Raw genomic sequence first — 17,538 nt, 5'->3', positions numbered from 1 at the left:
CGTGCGCCGGGTGGGGGGTGACTGTGCGTGCGCCGGGTGGGGGGTGACTGTGCGTGCGCCGGGTGGGGGGTGACTGTGCGTGCGCCGGGTGGGGGGTGACTGTGCGTGCGCCGGGTGGGGGGTGACTGTGCGTGCGCCGGGTGGGGGGTGACTGTGCGTGCGCCGGGTGGGGGGTGACTGTGCGTGCGCCGGGTGGGGGGTGACTGTGCGTGCGCCGGGTGGGGGGTGACTGTGCGTGCGCCGGGTGGGGGGTGACTGTGCGTGCGCCGGGTGGGGGGTGACTGTGCGTGCGCCGGGTGGGGGGTGACTGTGCGTGCGCCGGGTGGGGGGTGACTGTGCGTGCGCCGGGTGGGGGGTGACTGTGCGTGCGCCGGGTGGGGGGTGACTGTGCGTGCGCCGGGTGGGGGGTGACTGTGCGTGCGCCGGGTGGGGGGTGACTGTGCGTGCGCCGGGTGGGGGGTGACTGTGCGTGCGCCGGGTGGGGGGTGACTGTGCGTGCGCCGGGTGGGGGGTGACTGTGCGTGCGCCGGGTGGGGGGTGACTGTGCGTGCGCCGGGTGGGGGGTGACTGTGCGTGCGCCGGGTGGGGGGTGACTGTGCGTGCGCCGGGTGGGGGGGTGACTGTGCGTGCGCCGGGTGGGGGGTGACTGTGCGTGCGCCGGGTGGGGGGTGACTGTGCGTGCGCCGGGTGGGGGGTGACTGTGCGTGCGCCGGGTGGGGGGTGGCTGTGCGTGCGCCGGGTGGGGGGTGACTGTGCGTGCGCCGGGTGGGGGGTGACTGTGCGTGCGCCGGGTGGGGGGTGACTGTGCGTGCGCCGGGTGGGGGGTGACTGTGCGTGCGCCGGGTGGGGGGTGACTGTGCGTGCGCCGGGTGGGGGTGACTGTGCGTGCGCCGGGTGGGGGGTGACTGTGCGTGCGCCGGGTGGGGGGTGACTGTGCGTGTGCCGGGTGGGGGGTGACTGTGCGTGTGCCGGGTGGGGGGTGACTGTGCGTGAGCCGGGTGGGGGGTGACTGTGCGTGTGCCGGGTGGGGGGGTGACTGTGCGTGTGCCGGGTGGGGGGTGACTGTGCGTGTGCCGGGTGGGGGGTGACTGTGCGTGTGCCGGGTGGGGGGTGACTGTGCGTGTGCCGGGTGGGGGGTGACTGTGCGTGTGCCGGGTGGGGGGTGACTGTGCGTGTGCCGGGTGGGGGGTGACTGTGCGTGTGCCGGGTGGGGGGTGACTGTGCGTGTGCCGGGTGGGGGGTGACTGTGCGTGTGCCGGGTGGGGGGTGACTGTGCGTGTGCCGGGTGGGGGGTGACTGTGTGTGTGTGTGTGTGTGTATGTCGCGTGGGGGTGACTGACTGTGTGTGTGTATGTCGAGTGGGGGTGACTGACTGTGTGTGTGTATGTCGAGTGGGGGTGACTGACTGTGTGTGTGTATGTCGAGTGGGGGTGACTGACTGTGTGTGTGTATGTCGAGTGGGGGTGACTGACTGTGTGTGTGTATGTCGAGTGGGGGTGACTGACTGTGTGTGTGTATGTCGAGTGGGGGTGACTGACTGTGTGTGTGTGTATGTCGAGTGGGGGTGACTGACTGTGTGTGTGTATGTCGAGTGGGGGTGACTGACTGTGTGTGTGTATGTCGAGTGGGGGTGACTGACTGTGTGTGTGTATGTCGAGTGGGGGTGACTGACTGTGTGTGTGTATGTCGAGTGGGGGTGACTGACTGTGTGTGTGTATGTCGAGTGGGGGTGACTGACTGTGTGTGTGTATGTCGAGTGGGGGTGACTGACTGTGTGTGTGTATGTCGAGTGGGGGTGACTGACTGTGTGTGTGTATGTCGAGTGGGGGTGACTGACTGTGTGTGTGTATGTCGAGTGGGGGTGACTGACTGTGTGTGTGTATGTCGAGTGGGGGTGACTGACTGTGTGTGTGTGTGTATGTCGAGTGGGGGTGACTGACTGTGTGTTTGTCTGTGCGTCGGGCGGGGGAGACTGGGCGCGCGCGTCGGGCGGGGGAGACTGGGCGCGCGCGTCGGGCGGGGGAGACTGGGCGCGCGCGTCGGGCGGGGGAGACTGGGCGCGCGCGTCGGGCGGGGGAGACTGGGCGCGCGCGTCGGGCGGGGGAGACTGGGCGCGCGCGTCGGGCGGGGGAGACTGGGCGCGCGCGTCGGGCGGGGGAGACTGGGCGCGCGCGTCGGGCGGGGGAGACTGGGCGCGCGCGTCGGGCGGGGGAGACTGGGCGCGCGCGTCGGGCGGGGGAGACTGGGCGCGCGCGTCGGGCGGGGGAGACTGTTGCCCATCCCTAATTGCCCTCTAAAATTAATTACTTTTGATGCCATGTCAGAGGGCAGTTAAGACTCAATTATGTTAATGTGGGCCGGGGTCACACGTAGGTGAGACCAGGTAAGGACGACAGATTTCCTTCCCTAAAGGACGTTCATGACCCAGGAGGGGGTTTTACAACAATCGAGGATGGTTGCAGGGCTACCCTTATCAGGCCTGCTCTCAATTCCAGATTTATTAATTGAATTTAAATTCCTTCAGCTACTGTAGCAGGATTCAAACCCGTGTCATCAGAGCATTAACCTGGGTCTAAGGGTTACGAGTTTAGTGACATTACCGCTATGCATTGTCTCCTCTTATATTGGGGTGGGTGGGACAGTGACCGTGTGCTTGTCTATCGGGGCGGGTGAGACAGTGACCTTGTGCTTGTATATCGGGGCGGGTGGGACAGTGACCGTGTGCTTGTATATCGGGGTGGATGAGACAGTGACAGTGTACCTTATATCGGGGCGGGTGAGACAGTGACAGTGTGCCTGTATACCGGGGCGGATGGGACAGTGACCGTGTGCTTGTATATCAGGGCGGATGAGACAGTGACAGTGTACCTGTATATCAGGGCAGATGAGACAGTGAGAGTGTGCCTGTATATCGGGGAGGGAGAGGCAGTGACAGTGTGCTTGTATATTGAGGCAGGTGAGACAGTGACCATGATGAGTTGAGAAGAAACTTCTTTAGCCAGAGAATGGTGAATCTATGGAATTCATTGCCACAGAAGGCTATGGAGGCAAGGTCATTGAGCGTATTTAAGACCAAGATACATAGGTTCTTGATTGGTAAGGGGTTCAAAGGTTACGGGGAGAAGACGGGAGAATGGGGCTAAGAAACTTATCAGCCATGATTGAATGGCGGAGCAGACACAACGGGCTGAATGGCCTAATTTCTGCTCCAATGACTTATGGTCTTATGGACTGTGTACCTGCATATCGGGACGGGAGAGACAGTAACGGTGTGCTTGTATATCAGGGCGGGTATTACAGAGACCGTGTGCTTGTATATCTAGGCAGGTGAGACAGTGACCATGTGCCTGTATATCGGGGCGGAAGACACTGACCGTGTGCCTGTATATCAGGATGGGTGAGACAGTGACCGTGTGCCTGTATATCGGGGCGGAAGACACTGACCGTGTGCCTGTATATCAGGATGGGTGAGACAGTGACCTTGTGCTTGTATTTCGGGGCGGGTGAGACAGTGACTGTGTGCTTGTGTATCGGGGCGGGTGCGACAATGACCGTGTGCCTGTATATCGGGGCGGGTGAGACAGTGACCCTGTGCTCGTATATCGGGGCGGTTCAGACAGTGACCGTGTGCTTGTGTATTGGGGCGGGTGAGTCAGTGACCGTGTGCCTGTACATCAGGCCAAGTGAGACAGTGACCGTGTGCTCGTATATCGGGGCGGGTGAGACAGTCACCGTGTGCTTGTATATCGGGGCGGGTGAGACAGTGACCGTGTGCCTGTATATCGGGGAGGGGGTGGCAGTGACCGTGTGCTTGTATATCGGGGCGGGTGAGACAGTGACCGTGTGCTTGTATATCGGGGCGGGTGAGACAGTGACCGTGTGCTTGTATATCTGGACGGGTGAGACAGTGACCGTGTGCTTGTATATCGGGGCGGGTGAGACAGTGACCGTGTGCTTGTATATCGGGGCAGGTGAGACAGTGACCGTGTGCTTGTATATCGGGGCGGGTGAGACAGTGACCGTGTGCTTGTATATCGGGGCGGGTGAGACAGTGACCGTGTGCTTGTATATCGGGGCGGGTGAGACAGTGACCGTGTGCTTGTATATCGGGGCGGGTGAGACAGTGACACTGTGCCTGTATATCAGGGTAGGTATGATAACGACTCTATCTCTCCCTATCTCGGGTGGGTGAGACAGTGACTGTGTGCTTATATATTGGGGCAGGAAACACAGTGACCGTGTGCTTGTATATCAGGGCGGGTTAGACAGTGTCCGTATGCCTGTATACCGGGGTGCGTGAGAGTGACAGTGTGCCTGTATTACGGGGTGGGTGAGACAGTGACTCTGTGCTTGTATATCGAGGCGGGTGAGACAGTGACTGTGTGCTTGTATATCGCAATGCATGAGACAGTGACAGTGTGCCTGTATTACGGGGTGGGTGAGACAATGACCGTGTGCCTGTACATCAGGGCAGGTGAGACAGTGACCGTGTGCTTATATTTCGGGGCGGATGAGACAGTGACCCCACGATTGTATATCGGGGCGAGTGAGACAGTGATTCTGTGCTTGTATATCGGGGCGGGTGAGACAGTGACGGTGTGCTTGTATATCGTGGTGGTTGAGACAGTGACCGTGTGCCTGTATATCAGGGCAGGTGAAACAGTGACCATGCGCCTGTATATCAGGGCAGGTGAAACAGTGACCGTATGCTTGTATATCAGGGAGGGTGTGGCAGTGACCGTGTGCCTGTATATCAGGGCAGTTGAGGCAGTGACCACGTGCCTGTATATCGGGGCAGGTGAGACAGTGACACTGTGCCTGTATATCGGGGTAGGTACGATAATGACCCTGTCTCTCCCTATATCGGTGTGGGTGAGACAGTGACCGTGTGCTTGTATATCGGGGCGGGTGAGACAGTGACCATGTGCTCGTATATCGGGGCAGGTGTGACCGTGTGCCTGTATATCAGGGCGAGTGAGACAGTGACCGTGTGCTTGTATATCGGGGCAGATGTGGCAGTGAACGTGTGCTTGTATATCGGGGCGGGTGTGGCAGTGACCGTGTGCTTGTATATCGGGGTAGGTATGATAATGACCCCGTCTCTCCCTATATCAGGGTGGGTAAGGCAGTGACACTGTGCCTATATGTCACTGGGTGGGGGAAATCCCACTATCATAACCTGATCATTTTTTTTTGGTTTCCAGTGCTGCCTCTCATTAATGGAATACATTAAACAAAGGTGTTCTGTTCCACCTCTTCATGCAGCAAGTGATTAGGATCTGCAATGCACTGTCTTGCAGTGTGCTGGAGGTCAGTCAAGATATTTAAGAGGGAACTGGATTATCTGAAAAAGGAATAATGTGCAGTGCCACAGAGAGAAAGTGAAAGAATGACAATAGGTAAATCGCTCCTAGAGAGCCAGCATAGGCACAACAGGCCGAATGGCCTTCCTCTGTACTGTAACCATTCAGTGAACCTGGATAAGGGACTGGCTTGAGGCTGACTTTGCACAGCAGCTTCAGATGTTATCAGGAAAACTCAACAGGGAGTTAACAAGCCTTAACATCAAGGTAGGTTAAATACTCCTTTATTTCAACCCTGGGATTTAAGTTTCATTCCAACTCATGTTCACAGGTTAAAAATCCCATCTCCGCCTTCTCTTTGCGAGTTATGAGAATTCCTTCATGGAGAGCAGAGTTTATGACTCATATTCACTCATTCTTTAGCACCGACTGGATGATCTTACTATCAAAGTCACAGGAGGGCTAGTTTGCCCTTTATCTGCAGTCAAAATCTAACCCCGTGCTGTACCTGTCCTGGGAGTGTTTGATGGTGACAGTGTAGAGGGAGCTTTACTCTGTATCTAACCCTGTGCTGTACCTGTCCTGGGAGTGTTTGATGGGGACAGTGTAGACAAGTCTTATCCAACATACAGCCCACCAAGTCTCTCAATGTAACCACCGGAGCCAGTTTTAAAAATGCCAGTTAAAAAAGTAGGTTTGACTGGTAGGTTATCAATGGAGCAGCTCCTCCAATCACAAGCTGTTTCCCTACTGCATTTCCTGCTGAAAGTCTACTCAATGTGATTGGTTGAGCAGCGAACATCATCTGAGGGGAGTTCAGGTCCTGGGGAGCCAAGGGCCCACGGAGTGGAGATGCTGTGGAGCAGGGATTAGATGGGCCAGAGTGGGGCAGCAGGAGTGGGACTGACTAGCATCAAAGTGAGTGAGTGATTGGAGTGTGCGGGCAGGGGCCCAGATAGGGGGAAGAGCGCAGGGTGAGAAAGTGAGTGAGTGTGAGGGAGAGGGTGAGCGTGTTCACAGGGCAGAGAGTGTCCATAAGCCTAGCTCGCTCTCAGTATCAGGGTTCTCATTCACCCAAACACTCTTACAGTGGGCGAGGATGAATGGGTGAACATCCTAAGACTGGGAGTGAGCCCACAGACACACACTCACGCTGTTACACTCTAATACTCATCTTTATTTATTACTCATTGTTTTTTTTCACCCAAGTTTTTTCTTCTCATACTTTTTTTAAAGGATTCATGTTTAATGTCATGCCACACATTATCTTTCCGTAATTTTCTCACCGGCCCCCTTGAGTAAGAAAAATCTTGAAATGTGGCCTCCCACGCAGAAATGTTAGACAAGCCTGGTGTAGAAGGAGCTTTAGTCTGTATCTAACCCGTGCTGCATGTGCCCTGGGTTGTGTGCTGACACCAAATTGCACTCTCAGGACTGGTTTCTCTCACCTTGTTGTGCACTAAAATCTAATCCTCTGCAGTCAACAATAACCTTACCCATAATTAAAGCCTGACATAACCAGTTGTTTGGGACCTGACATTCATCCAAATGTACTTTGCAATATTCAAAGTTTATAGAAAATTATTTGTGATGATGTCATTTTGGTTTCAAGTGCCAGAATGCCTGGAAGGAAGAACAAGTCTGAAACAGGTTTTCCACACGTTGGCAATCAGGAAGCTACATAGGTTCAGGAGGAGGATGTTGTGTAGACTAGGTTTCTGTAGTCATTAAACCAGCAGCAATGAAAGGGTGAATATGACTGTAATGAGAAGCCAGCACATCGGGAACTGGAACGGTAATTACACAGCCTGTCTCTGCCTCGGCCCACACACCTATTTTTAGAACCCTGATGTAGGCAGAATGAGTCCACACCCAGACTGCGAGTCAGCAGCTCTTCACAAAAATCACCAGGCAGAGGGAGTCTCATCTACTGCACAGAATTTGACACTGCAGCATCGAGACAGTGCAGTGTTTGACAACATTTAGTCACAATTAAAGGCACACCAGAGGCAAGAAGAATTCTTGCTCCCAGCACCAACAACAGTCCAAACCCCATAGGAGCTCCTCCACTCAAAATCACCTCAAAACATCTTCCTGGTGTCTTGGTGCACAGACCCACCAAGGGCCATGGAATGAACGTATCCAGTAAAACACAACACCATTGCTCCAAACTGCTAACATACGTGACTGAGTGCAACTAGATCTGCGTGTTGATGAAGCAGCCTTGATAGACTCTCTACTAACTAAGCAACCAGTGTTACAGCAACAGATCAACACCAGTGAGACTGCATCAAGACTTTCAATCAGTTCATATCCACTGGCAAAGGGAATGTGCCAGGCAGCCAACTGTTGCATAACTGGGTTTATACAGACCACTTTACCATATCAAAATGTCCCAAAGGGGCCTCACAGGGGCATTATCAAAAAAAAAAAATGACATTAGGCCACATAAGGAGACATTAGGACAAGTGACCAAAAGTTTGGCCAAAGTGATACTTTTCAAGGGGTGTCTTAGAGGAGGAAAGAGATGCAACAAGGTTTAGGAACAGAATTCTAGAGCTCAGGGCCTAGGCACCTGAAGGCACGGTGGAGCAACTAAAGTCAGGGATACTAAAGATGCCAGCACTGGGGGCTCTCCCAGATGTTGGGGGAAAGGACACATGGTGAAGGTTGCATCACTTAGAGAAGGGCAAAGCCATGGAAGGATGAGAATTTTAAAATCGAAGTTTTGATTGACAAGGGAGTCTAGGGTTATGGGGGGGCAGGTAGGAGAGCAGAGTTAAGGCCACAATCAGATCAGCTATAATTTTATCGAATGGTAGAGCAGGCTGGAGGGACCGAATGACCTACTCCTGCTCCTATTTCTATGTTTTTATTTTCTTAAGAGGCGTTGCAGGACTGGAACCAACATAGATTAACAAGCACAAGGATGAATGAACAGGGCTTGGTGCGAGTTAGGACGCAAGCAGATGTACTCGAGTTTACAGAGGGTTAGGGTTAAAGTTGAGCTGGGTTGAAGGTTGGCCCTTAACTAAGATGCTGCTCTGCTCTCTGGTTGTCACTGGAATTGATATGAAGCAGTTACAAGGTCCACAGTATCGGTCAATGGTAGTGAGTTAAATTGGCCACAGCAACTGGTCAACACAAGGCCGTCTTATTGGCTGCTGTGACAGGAATGGAATGCACAGTGCTGGAGTCGGAGCGCCTCACTGGCTCTTCAGAGAATCAGGACTCAGATAATAAAAACCCATAGACATTCATGGGTTATTGAAGCTCTGCTGACCATGTTGAAATCAGAGTCATCACAAATTTTAAACTCATTTCGGTCAAATACTTTACCTTTTGAAGGATTGATCGCAACAAAGCCAAGCCGATGAGATGGAAGGCCAACAGTCTCATCTGCTACACTCCATCAGAGTCCACAAGAGATGAGCTGTATCTGTGGCTGAGAATGCTGCAGTTTCTCAGCTTCGAGCTGTGGGTTCATCAACCTCAAAACATATCTCAAATGACTTCCCCTCCGGAAACCGCACGGGTTTCACTCTTCACCACATGCTTTAAAAATCTCGAAACACAACAAACACAAAGCCCAGGCTGGAGTGAAAAGTGAAAGAGAGATTGAGGGGTAGTGGGGCTAACATCCACCCTGGTCAGAGAGAGACTCAATTACATTTGAGATGTTTAAACAGTGAATATTTCGCTGAGAAATTCTTTCCAAACCTGCAGTCGGCACAACCAGAACTGAGCAGAGGCTCATTTCCAGAGAAGGTGGTGACCAGACAGGCACCAGATTTAAAATTTCAAGTAACTGTTAGCACAAACTCTCCTGATGATGATAAATCCTCAGGACAGTAAACCTGAGGGAGAAATGTGTTGATAATTAACTGCTCCTCCCACAGATTAAACAACTTTACGTCTTTAATCTGACTCTATGGGTAGTTTTCCTCTTGGAGAGACTGAATATTCAACATTTTAATACCCAGGCCTCTTCTACTCACTCAGCCAAGACAATCGGACATAAATTCTATTTAATCTCACGTAACCAATTTCAACAACAAATTAAAAATCTCTGGTTTTCGAAACGCTACTCATATCTATTAAAACTGGGAATTCCACTCCTCCTGGTAATGCTGCATTCAGTGTCAGTCAGCTGGTGCATCTTGCTGTTTTGGTTACACCCTGAGAGCAGACAGTTCATTGTTCAGACTTGCAACAGCCTCTCCTGTTCAGGTTCAAAAAAATGATCTGGCTTTTCCACAGCCTTCCCAAAACAGGGCATTCTAGACAACACATCCCAGGCCGGGTTCCACACCGCACAGATTCCATCTCAAATTTCTGTAAGATTCCAATAGCAGCACACTTGATCCAGTACAGTCATCATTTGTCCAAGTTCCTTTCATCACTTAAGGGCAGATTCATCAACAACAGATCACAGATAATCCCTGTGTGAAGAGAGCCAATTGAAATTATGCACCGTACAAGAAAGGTTCTGCTTCCAGGGCATAGGTCCAATTTTGTTCCCTTAGCTCCAAAATAGGCTGATTGTAGGAAAGGATCCGTGTGTGAGTGTTCGATCCCAAACACCACTGAGGCACATCAACTTGTAACAGGTGCGAAGCTAAGAGTCCCTACAACTGGACTGGATTTCAGCATTCAGCTCTTTCCTCATAACCAGCTTCATTCTAAACACACATTATCCTGGATTGTGCAGTCGTTACACTCACCTACAGATTGTGTGGGATTTTTTACTGAGATTTCGGTAATTAGAACATCATTTTGGCACCATGTTCTCTATAGGGGATCTGGGACCTGTGTGAACAGGGCAAATGATGGTATATCTCCTTAACCAATAAAGTTCAAGAATGGTTAACAAGCAGTGCTGAGTCCAAATGAGGAAATATATATTAGAATAATTAATTCATGTCAAATTATGTACAGAAAGCAAGAGAGAGGAGACAAAACAGTGGATTAAGAGTGATACAAGACAGAAAAACAAAAAGTAAAATTGTATTTCAAACTTTAAACCTTCAACAGTAATTAAAATCTGATGGAATGAGATTCCACACTTATGAAAGCTAAATTTCAGTGTCAGGGGGATTGTTTGGCAGTAATTAAAACTTATCACATTGTTAAAAATTCACTTACACATGAATGGACAGGCCCCAACTTTTACTGATGCGTTTAGTGGGTAACTAGAGCGACTTTGCACAGTTCTGCGTGTTTGAATGACAAGTTTATTAGCAAGACACCAGTGGAACGAAGTTGGTGGAGAAACTCAGTATTTTGGACAGCAATTTCCTGCGCAATTCCCCTAACTGCCTTATGGGTAAGATGGCAACCCCACGGTACAGAAGTGAAAACAAGTTCATAGACCAAAGAGCAGAGAGAAGGGCATGCAGAATTATCACCTTGACCAAACTCCAGAGTGGGCACTGAATCAAAGCAGCAAAGGGCAAAATTAGCAAAGTATGGAAGTACATGGCAGCGAGTAATCAATGCATGGAAGAGTGTTCAAATAGAGGAGTGCTGGAAAATCCAGCAATCATTTAACAGTGAGAGTGGGGAAGAGTGTAGACGTTCATTGGATGGATGAGTTATAATGGACTAAATGGCTTGGGACCACAGAGGGAGGATTAGTGGAGCTAATCCATTAATCCTGAACCCCATATTCACTGATACATCTTCTCACACACCAGTAACTTGTCAAACACCAGTCCCCAATCTCTCATAGGCCGAGGGAAAAGATGCAATCTGAACATTTGGTTCTTCAAATTTCCATGCTCTACTGTGGAGATTTCTGTGCCAATTGCTTTGGCTTTTTGCTGACTGTTCCCAGATATTGGAAGTCAATTGAACAGGAAACAATGTCTTGCTTGCATGAATCTTTGTATCTTAGTTTTGGCCACCCAAAGGGTCCACTGGCATCATCAAGCTCTCTACTTTGTTCATTGTTTGGTGGGCAACCATCATCCATTTTAACAATACGGCCTAGCCATTGTAGTCGACATCATTTGAGCACTGCCACGACAGAAAGCTGCAGTACTTCCATGTTGGGGACTCTCTGCTGCCAACAAATCCCAAGGAACTTTCTCAAGCAACACATATAGCATGTAGGAGTGAAAACAAAAAGATGTGGAAAAGAATCTAATTTGACTCTTCTTCAGAACTAGAGCAAATTCGAAGAAATACTTAGCAGAGAGAAGAATCCGAAGAAGAGTCATACAGACTTGAAGTGTTAACTCTATTTCTCTCTCCGCAGGTGCTGCCAGACATGCTGAGCTTTTCCAGCATTTTCTGTTTTTATTTCAGATTTCCAGCATTTACAGTATTTTGCTTTTATTGGTGTGTCGGAGTATTTCTTAAAATGTCTTCACATGCCCCTCATTCTTCAGCCAGGTTTACATTTGGTGCTCTCCAGTCAGGTGAACAGGATCAAGTCCCTATTTCGATGCCTCCCAGTGTTTACACAGAGTGGAGACAGAGTCCATGTGGACTAACATGGCTGTTCTCTTGATAGTCTGCACACATAACTGTTCACAGCTTTGGGCCACAAATAAAACATTCTGAATAATAAGACCCATTCCACCAGCCATCTGTACTGAGATCCTCACATTAGCTCCTCCCTTTCTCTCCTCACTCCTGCGACAGGTGTTGGCTCTTGATGGGGTTCAAATACACAAACCTTCCAGCTCCTCACTCAGGAGGTCATTGTGTGTGAGCGAGACTTAGCATTTGACATCCCCATTTTATCACCATGGGGAATGGGCTTAGGGTTTCCTGGGAGTACAGTAAAAGTTGGGGATTAATATATTCCCTAATGGTAAAGGTTGGTGTTAGGGATTAGGATTTTGCAGGAATATGCTGAAGGGCAGTGACTACTCACCATATCCCCAATTAGATTCTAACTTCACCTGGAGACCTGAGACATTCAGCCAGGTCTGACTGCAGTGCATCAAATTCCATTTAAATAGCAAACTTTCACCTAATGAAGGCTTGCAACAGGTGTTTCCTAGGCAGTTATCATATATGTATAACACCCAGACACACTGTACATTGATACGCACACTGATTATAATCTACCAACAACAGTAGCTGCTAAAGAGCCAAATTGGTTCAATTTTCATGTTGCATCTTAGAAGGATGAATTCAAGACTTGCATTTATATAGCACCTTTCAGGATGTTCCAAAGTGCTTAACACCCAATGAAGTGCTTTAAGTATAGTCACTGTCATAACATAGGAAATGTGACAGCCAATTTATACAAGGCAAGATCCCACAAACAGCAAAGTGGTAATGGCCAGATAATTGTGTTTTTGTTTCGTTTAAGATGTTGGTTGAGGGATAAATATTGTCAGAGACACTGGAGAGAACTCCCCGCTCTCTATCGAAATATGTATCGCATGATCTACCTGGAGGAGCAGAGCCTCAACTGTATGTTTGTATGTTCAATTTCACATCGCATCCAAAAAGACAGCACCTCCAACAGTGCAGCACTCTCTCAGTAATAGCACAGCTTAGGTTACAGGCTCGAGTCTCCGGAGTGGGGTTTGAACCCATAAACCTTACGACTCAGAGGCGAGATTGTGAACGACTGAGCCACAGTTGACACCAGAAGGCTACGGATTCAAGTCCCACTCCAGGATTTAAGCACATAATCAAGGCTGACACTATGGGAGCACAGCACTGTCAAAAATGCCACCCTCTGGATGAAATGTTGAACCAAGGCCCCTTCTGCCTGTCCTAGTGGATGTAAAAGATCCCATGGGACAACTGGAAGAGCAGTAGGGGAATTCTGCCAGTCAGCTGTCTCCATCAACACAGCCAGAAACAGATTAACTGGTCACTCGTGATTCACATCTTGTGCACCAAAGAAACAGGGATGATCATTGTTACTGAACTTCAAACTAGTGAATTGAAAGCAAAGTATTTAGCATCAGTTCTGAGAGAGGGTAGGTGATCTATAAAGAAACATCCGTCTTTCCATTTCATCTGATTAGTGCAAATTGACACACCTTCGAATAGTGCCTCTTCTCATAGTGGTTCCTCATAGTGACTGAGCAGTAACTGAAAGCCCAAAACACAGACTGCTCCAAATAGGAGCAATGCAACCAAAGTCAAGAAAGCAACTCCCTGCATGGTCATAAACGCCTACATTTAATCCTGAAACCTTTGCACAGGTTACTTTAACTCTTATTCATTTGAATAATCCCTTTTGGGAATGGGTAAGTTGTGGGGCAGGTCTCAGACATGGCCCTGTCCCCGGAATCAATGGCTGGGTCCATCAGTGCAGAGAAGCCAACGGTGGTGACCCATGTTATTGATACACTGCCTGATGCCCTCAGTTGCAGCAGCAGTGCATGTGTAATCCTCTAACCCCACAAGTACTGAGTTTGATGCAACCAGGTTTATGTTGCAAGTTGGGCTAGCCAAACAGAATGATGGTCAGTCCAGTTCCTTATATGCAATGATGTAATCAAGTCAATGGCTCAGTGATCCTTACCCATCACCTTAAACTTGCCAGAAGGTCCCCTTTACTCACAAACCAACAATCCCTTGTCAGCCTAAGTCACTATGATCACCTGCTTCGATCTCTGCATTTCATGGCGCTTTGTGAATTCAATTTCCATTTTGCTGCTTCCTGATCAAAAGCTCAGAATCTGATTGGCTACTTTCAGGTGGAAACAGATTATTTCACATGACATAAGCTAAGAGTTTCTATCGACCTGTTTGTAAAGCTTTTACCATAAATTTGCCACACTTAAGATGCCTCACTCTATCATGTAAGAACATTTCTTTTACACTTAGTATTAACAATCATTCACAACAATCAGTAACAGAAGGACCCCTTCAAATTTGACACAAACATGTTGCTGACAAACCTGAATGGACCTCGGAATGTTCCAGCATTCTGTACCATTTTGCAGTATCCCAAATTGGGTGTTTAATGGGATAACAGCAACCTCATGGAGAGACACAGAAGAGTGGGGATAAATCATTTTGCCCTTTCCTGTGAATTAATATCCCCCAGGATGGGCATCAAAATTTCTCTGAATGCACCAAAAAAATTGTTTTTATGAATCAGAGAACAGCTCGATTTGTGAAACCACTGATCCCCAACTTCAGCTGCCTCTTGAACTACCACAGCGCATCTACTCTCTGACAGTATGTTGGTTAGTTTAATTATTCCCCAACAAGACTGGCAGAATCAAAATACCCACACCTTATTTCTATGGAAAATTTTTCACAAAACCCTAAATTTTCTCTTCCTACGTATCCCTGGAGTGTGTGCAGCACTATAGGGTCAGTGACCCCATGGGCTTTCCATTCAGTGCAACATGTGCTCTGGGTTAAGAACTCTCCCAATGGGTTCCAACACTTCATCCTCCACATCCCTTATCCCAGTGGGGTGGATACAGTAAAGTGGGAATATGATGTGTATAACTAAACAGCAACTCACCAGTATGAAACACCACAGTTATTAACTGTCTGAATCAGTTCGAGTGACAGCCCTTTACTCATGGGTGTTTGTCATTCTACTCCCTGGCATTAGTTCTGCTACAACCCCACTGGGATGTCAATGTTTACTTTGGAGCCATGCTTACTGCATGGACAGGATAATGCTTTTGGTCTCACTTGGAAAAACAGTTTAACAATCCCAGATAATTAAAACTGAATTTTACTGGTTCTGTATCACCAGAGCTGCTATCACCATCACTAAGGTTCCTGTGGTAAGTAGGTCTTCACAAAATGAGACCATTCAGCCTGTCCAGCTTGAGCCAACTCTTTGAAAGAGTTGGCCAATTAGCTGTCCCCTGCTCTTTCCCAGTACTCCTGCAAATGTTTTCTTTTCAGGTATTGGTATAATTCTGTTTTGAATGTTACTATTAAAGCTGCTTCCATCATCTATTGCAAATCAAAAGTGTAAAGTTCTCATCTCACCTCTAATTCTTTTGTGAAATATCTTAAATTTGTGTCACCTGGTTACTGGCCCTCCTGTCACTCTGTCTGTCTTCCTTCATTATTCAATCAAAACCCTTCACGATTTTGGATATCTCTACCAAATCTCAGCTTAACCTTCCCTGCTCCATGGAGAACAATCCCAGTTTCTCCAGCCTTTCCACATAACTGAAGTCCCCTCATCCCTGGTACCTTTCTGGGAAATCTCCTTGTCTTAACAGTGCATTACCAGAGTAGCTGGTATGGGCACAATTATAATCTGCTCCAACACCAACGAGATATTTCTCTAAGGCGGTAAGAGAAATGCTTCCCCTGCATCTTCACTTTGTTACTGGTTTTCAACAGTTGTTTATTAAGCAATAAATTCCACCCCCCCTTTTTTTTTCCGCTCCAGCCGCCTTACCTCTCACTCAGGCCGGACGGTGTAACGCTCATTTGGCTCCTCTCACTGATTTCAAATCTCACAATTTATCGAATTCTCATTTTCTTCCCCAAAATCCGAGCCGATTTCAACGGAGAATCCAGGATGGCTCCGAATGCGTGGATCTGTATGTAGCTGGACGCTTCGATCCGGGTGTCAGTCGGGGGTTAATGTCCTGAGCAGGGGCAGCTCCAAATTCGAGTGTTTGTCGCGGTTCAGGGGCAAGACCGGGAGCGAAGCCCCATCCCCAGGGAACGAGGCCAAAACTGAAGCCGGAGGCCCGGATCCCGGAGCCCGGGGCCCAGTGGCCACCCTCTCCCGGTAAGGGTGCAGCTCCTGCGGCCAGTGTCCGACACCAACCCCCACCCCCACCCCCCCCCCCCCCGGGTGCTGGAGCGGGATGTGGATGTGGATCAGGACAGGACCCGCTCGGCAACAAAGTATCCGCAAAACTGCCACAAAGTATCACAAAGTATCCGAGCGAGAGTTACAAAGTATCCAGAAGCCAGGATCGGGCCCCGGGTCTCGGGCCCCCGGCCTGTTCCCCGGCTCTCGGGCCCCCCGGCCTGTCTCCCCGGGCCTGTTCGGCTCGGCCTCGGCCCCCGGGGTTGTGGTGAGACTCGGCTCCGCTGCCCAGTCGCTTCACTGGGGCCCCATCCCCAGCCTCAGTTCCCGGATCCGGTGGTGCCGCCGCGGCCGCTCCCCGTGCCGCCCGCCTCCTCCGCCTCCGCCGCCAACTCCCGGTGCCGGTGCCGCCGCCGCTGCCGCTCCGGTTCCTCCCGGTTTCGGCTCCGGTTCCGCTCCGGTTGTTACTTTGTTACTTTGCTCGGACCGCTTCACCTCCGACCGCTTCGTCGTGCGCTTCTTCCGCCGCCGCTTCGCCGCCTCCCGGAGCGGTTCCGCTCCCTCCGCGCAAAGTAATCCCGGGCCGGGCACCGGCGCCTCCCCCTCACTCCAGGATTGGGAGTCAGACCAGCTTCACATCCGGAGCCGGCGCTGGCCGCAAGTTTAAAGAAAAACAATTCCCCCCAAAAAAATCCTCAGATTCCAGAACTCAGATTAGGGATCAATCCCAATCCAAACCTGGAGTCAATCCAACAGGGCAGCAGAGGCAGTTATTCGTCCATGAGGGTATCACAATCAGTCTTGATTCCGGCTTCACTCCTTATTCTAAGGCAGTCAGTCGATGGGGATTGAGGATGACTTGCTTCCCTTTCCGATTCCACCAGTTCTGAGGTGGATGACAAATCCAATATGCGATCTGCAGTCTCTCCACATGTTGGGTAGGTGATGTTTGAAGAGTTGGGTAGATGGGTTGTTTGGAGGTTTATGTGCTCCTTCCAACGCCAGGACTTTGCCTCCACGCATTCCCAACTCTCTCCTCACTCTACAGCATATCTGGGACAGAAGCCCAAGGAGAAGGACACCATCTGGAAACCCCCAGCTGAAGATGGAACCTGGCTCCCTATTCAGGATGGCTCAGAATTTTTCCACTTCCATTTCTGTACAATTTAAACATCCTTATTCCTTTATGCCATTCTCAGATACAGCGACGATAATGTATAAGCAGTTATAGAAGACTTCATCTCTCATTGGTTTCACCTGGGGAGTCAAGATCCATATGTGGTCTTCAGGCAGCGGAGTTGGTCAGCAGAGATAGTGGGACCAGCATACACTTGGGTGTTGATGCAGTGCATGCTCAAGATTGTGAATTTCATGGATAGCACATTTCTGGATATGGTTACCCTACAGCAAGGGTATTTTGTTTTATTGTTTCATGGAATATGGGTGTCGCTGGCTAGGCCAGCATTTATTACCAATCCCTAAATACCCATGAGAAGGTGGTGGTGAGCTGCC

General features: G+C 49.9%; 1 protein-coding gene across 4 annotated transcripts in view; it reads right to left on the bottom strand.

Moving 5' to 3' along the window:
- Positions 1-16,044, bottom strand: part of LOC121269557 (rho guanine nucleotide exchange factor 12-like) — a 135,688-nt gene extending 119,644 nt beyond the window's left edge. For 3 of the 4 annotated variants that reach the window (XM_041174238.1, XM_041174241.1, XM_041174240.1), the window contains exon 1: positions 15,664-16,043. In XM_041174238.1, the coding sequence (XP_041030172.1) occupies positions 15,664-15,695 (32 nt within the window). In that variant the 5' untranslated portion in view covers positions 15,696-16,043. Of the gene's footprint in view, positions 1-15,663 lie in introns of all 4 variants that reach the window. The other variant, XM_041174242.1, reaches the window with a different exon arrangement.
- Positions 16,045-17,538: the final 1,494 nt, after the last annotated feature.

This window comes from Carcharodon carcharias, chromosome 25 (assembly GCF_017639515.1).
Source record: "Carcharodon carcharias isolate sCarCar2 chromosome 25, sCarCar2.pri, whole genome shotgun sequence".
NCBI lineage: Eukaryota > Metazoa > Chordata > Chondrichthyes > Lamniformes > Lamnidae > Carcharodon > Carcharodon carcharias.
The sequence above is the reverse complement of the archived record's forward strand: the minus strand, read 5'-3'. Positions and strand labels throughout refer to the sequence as shown.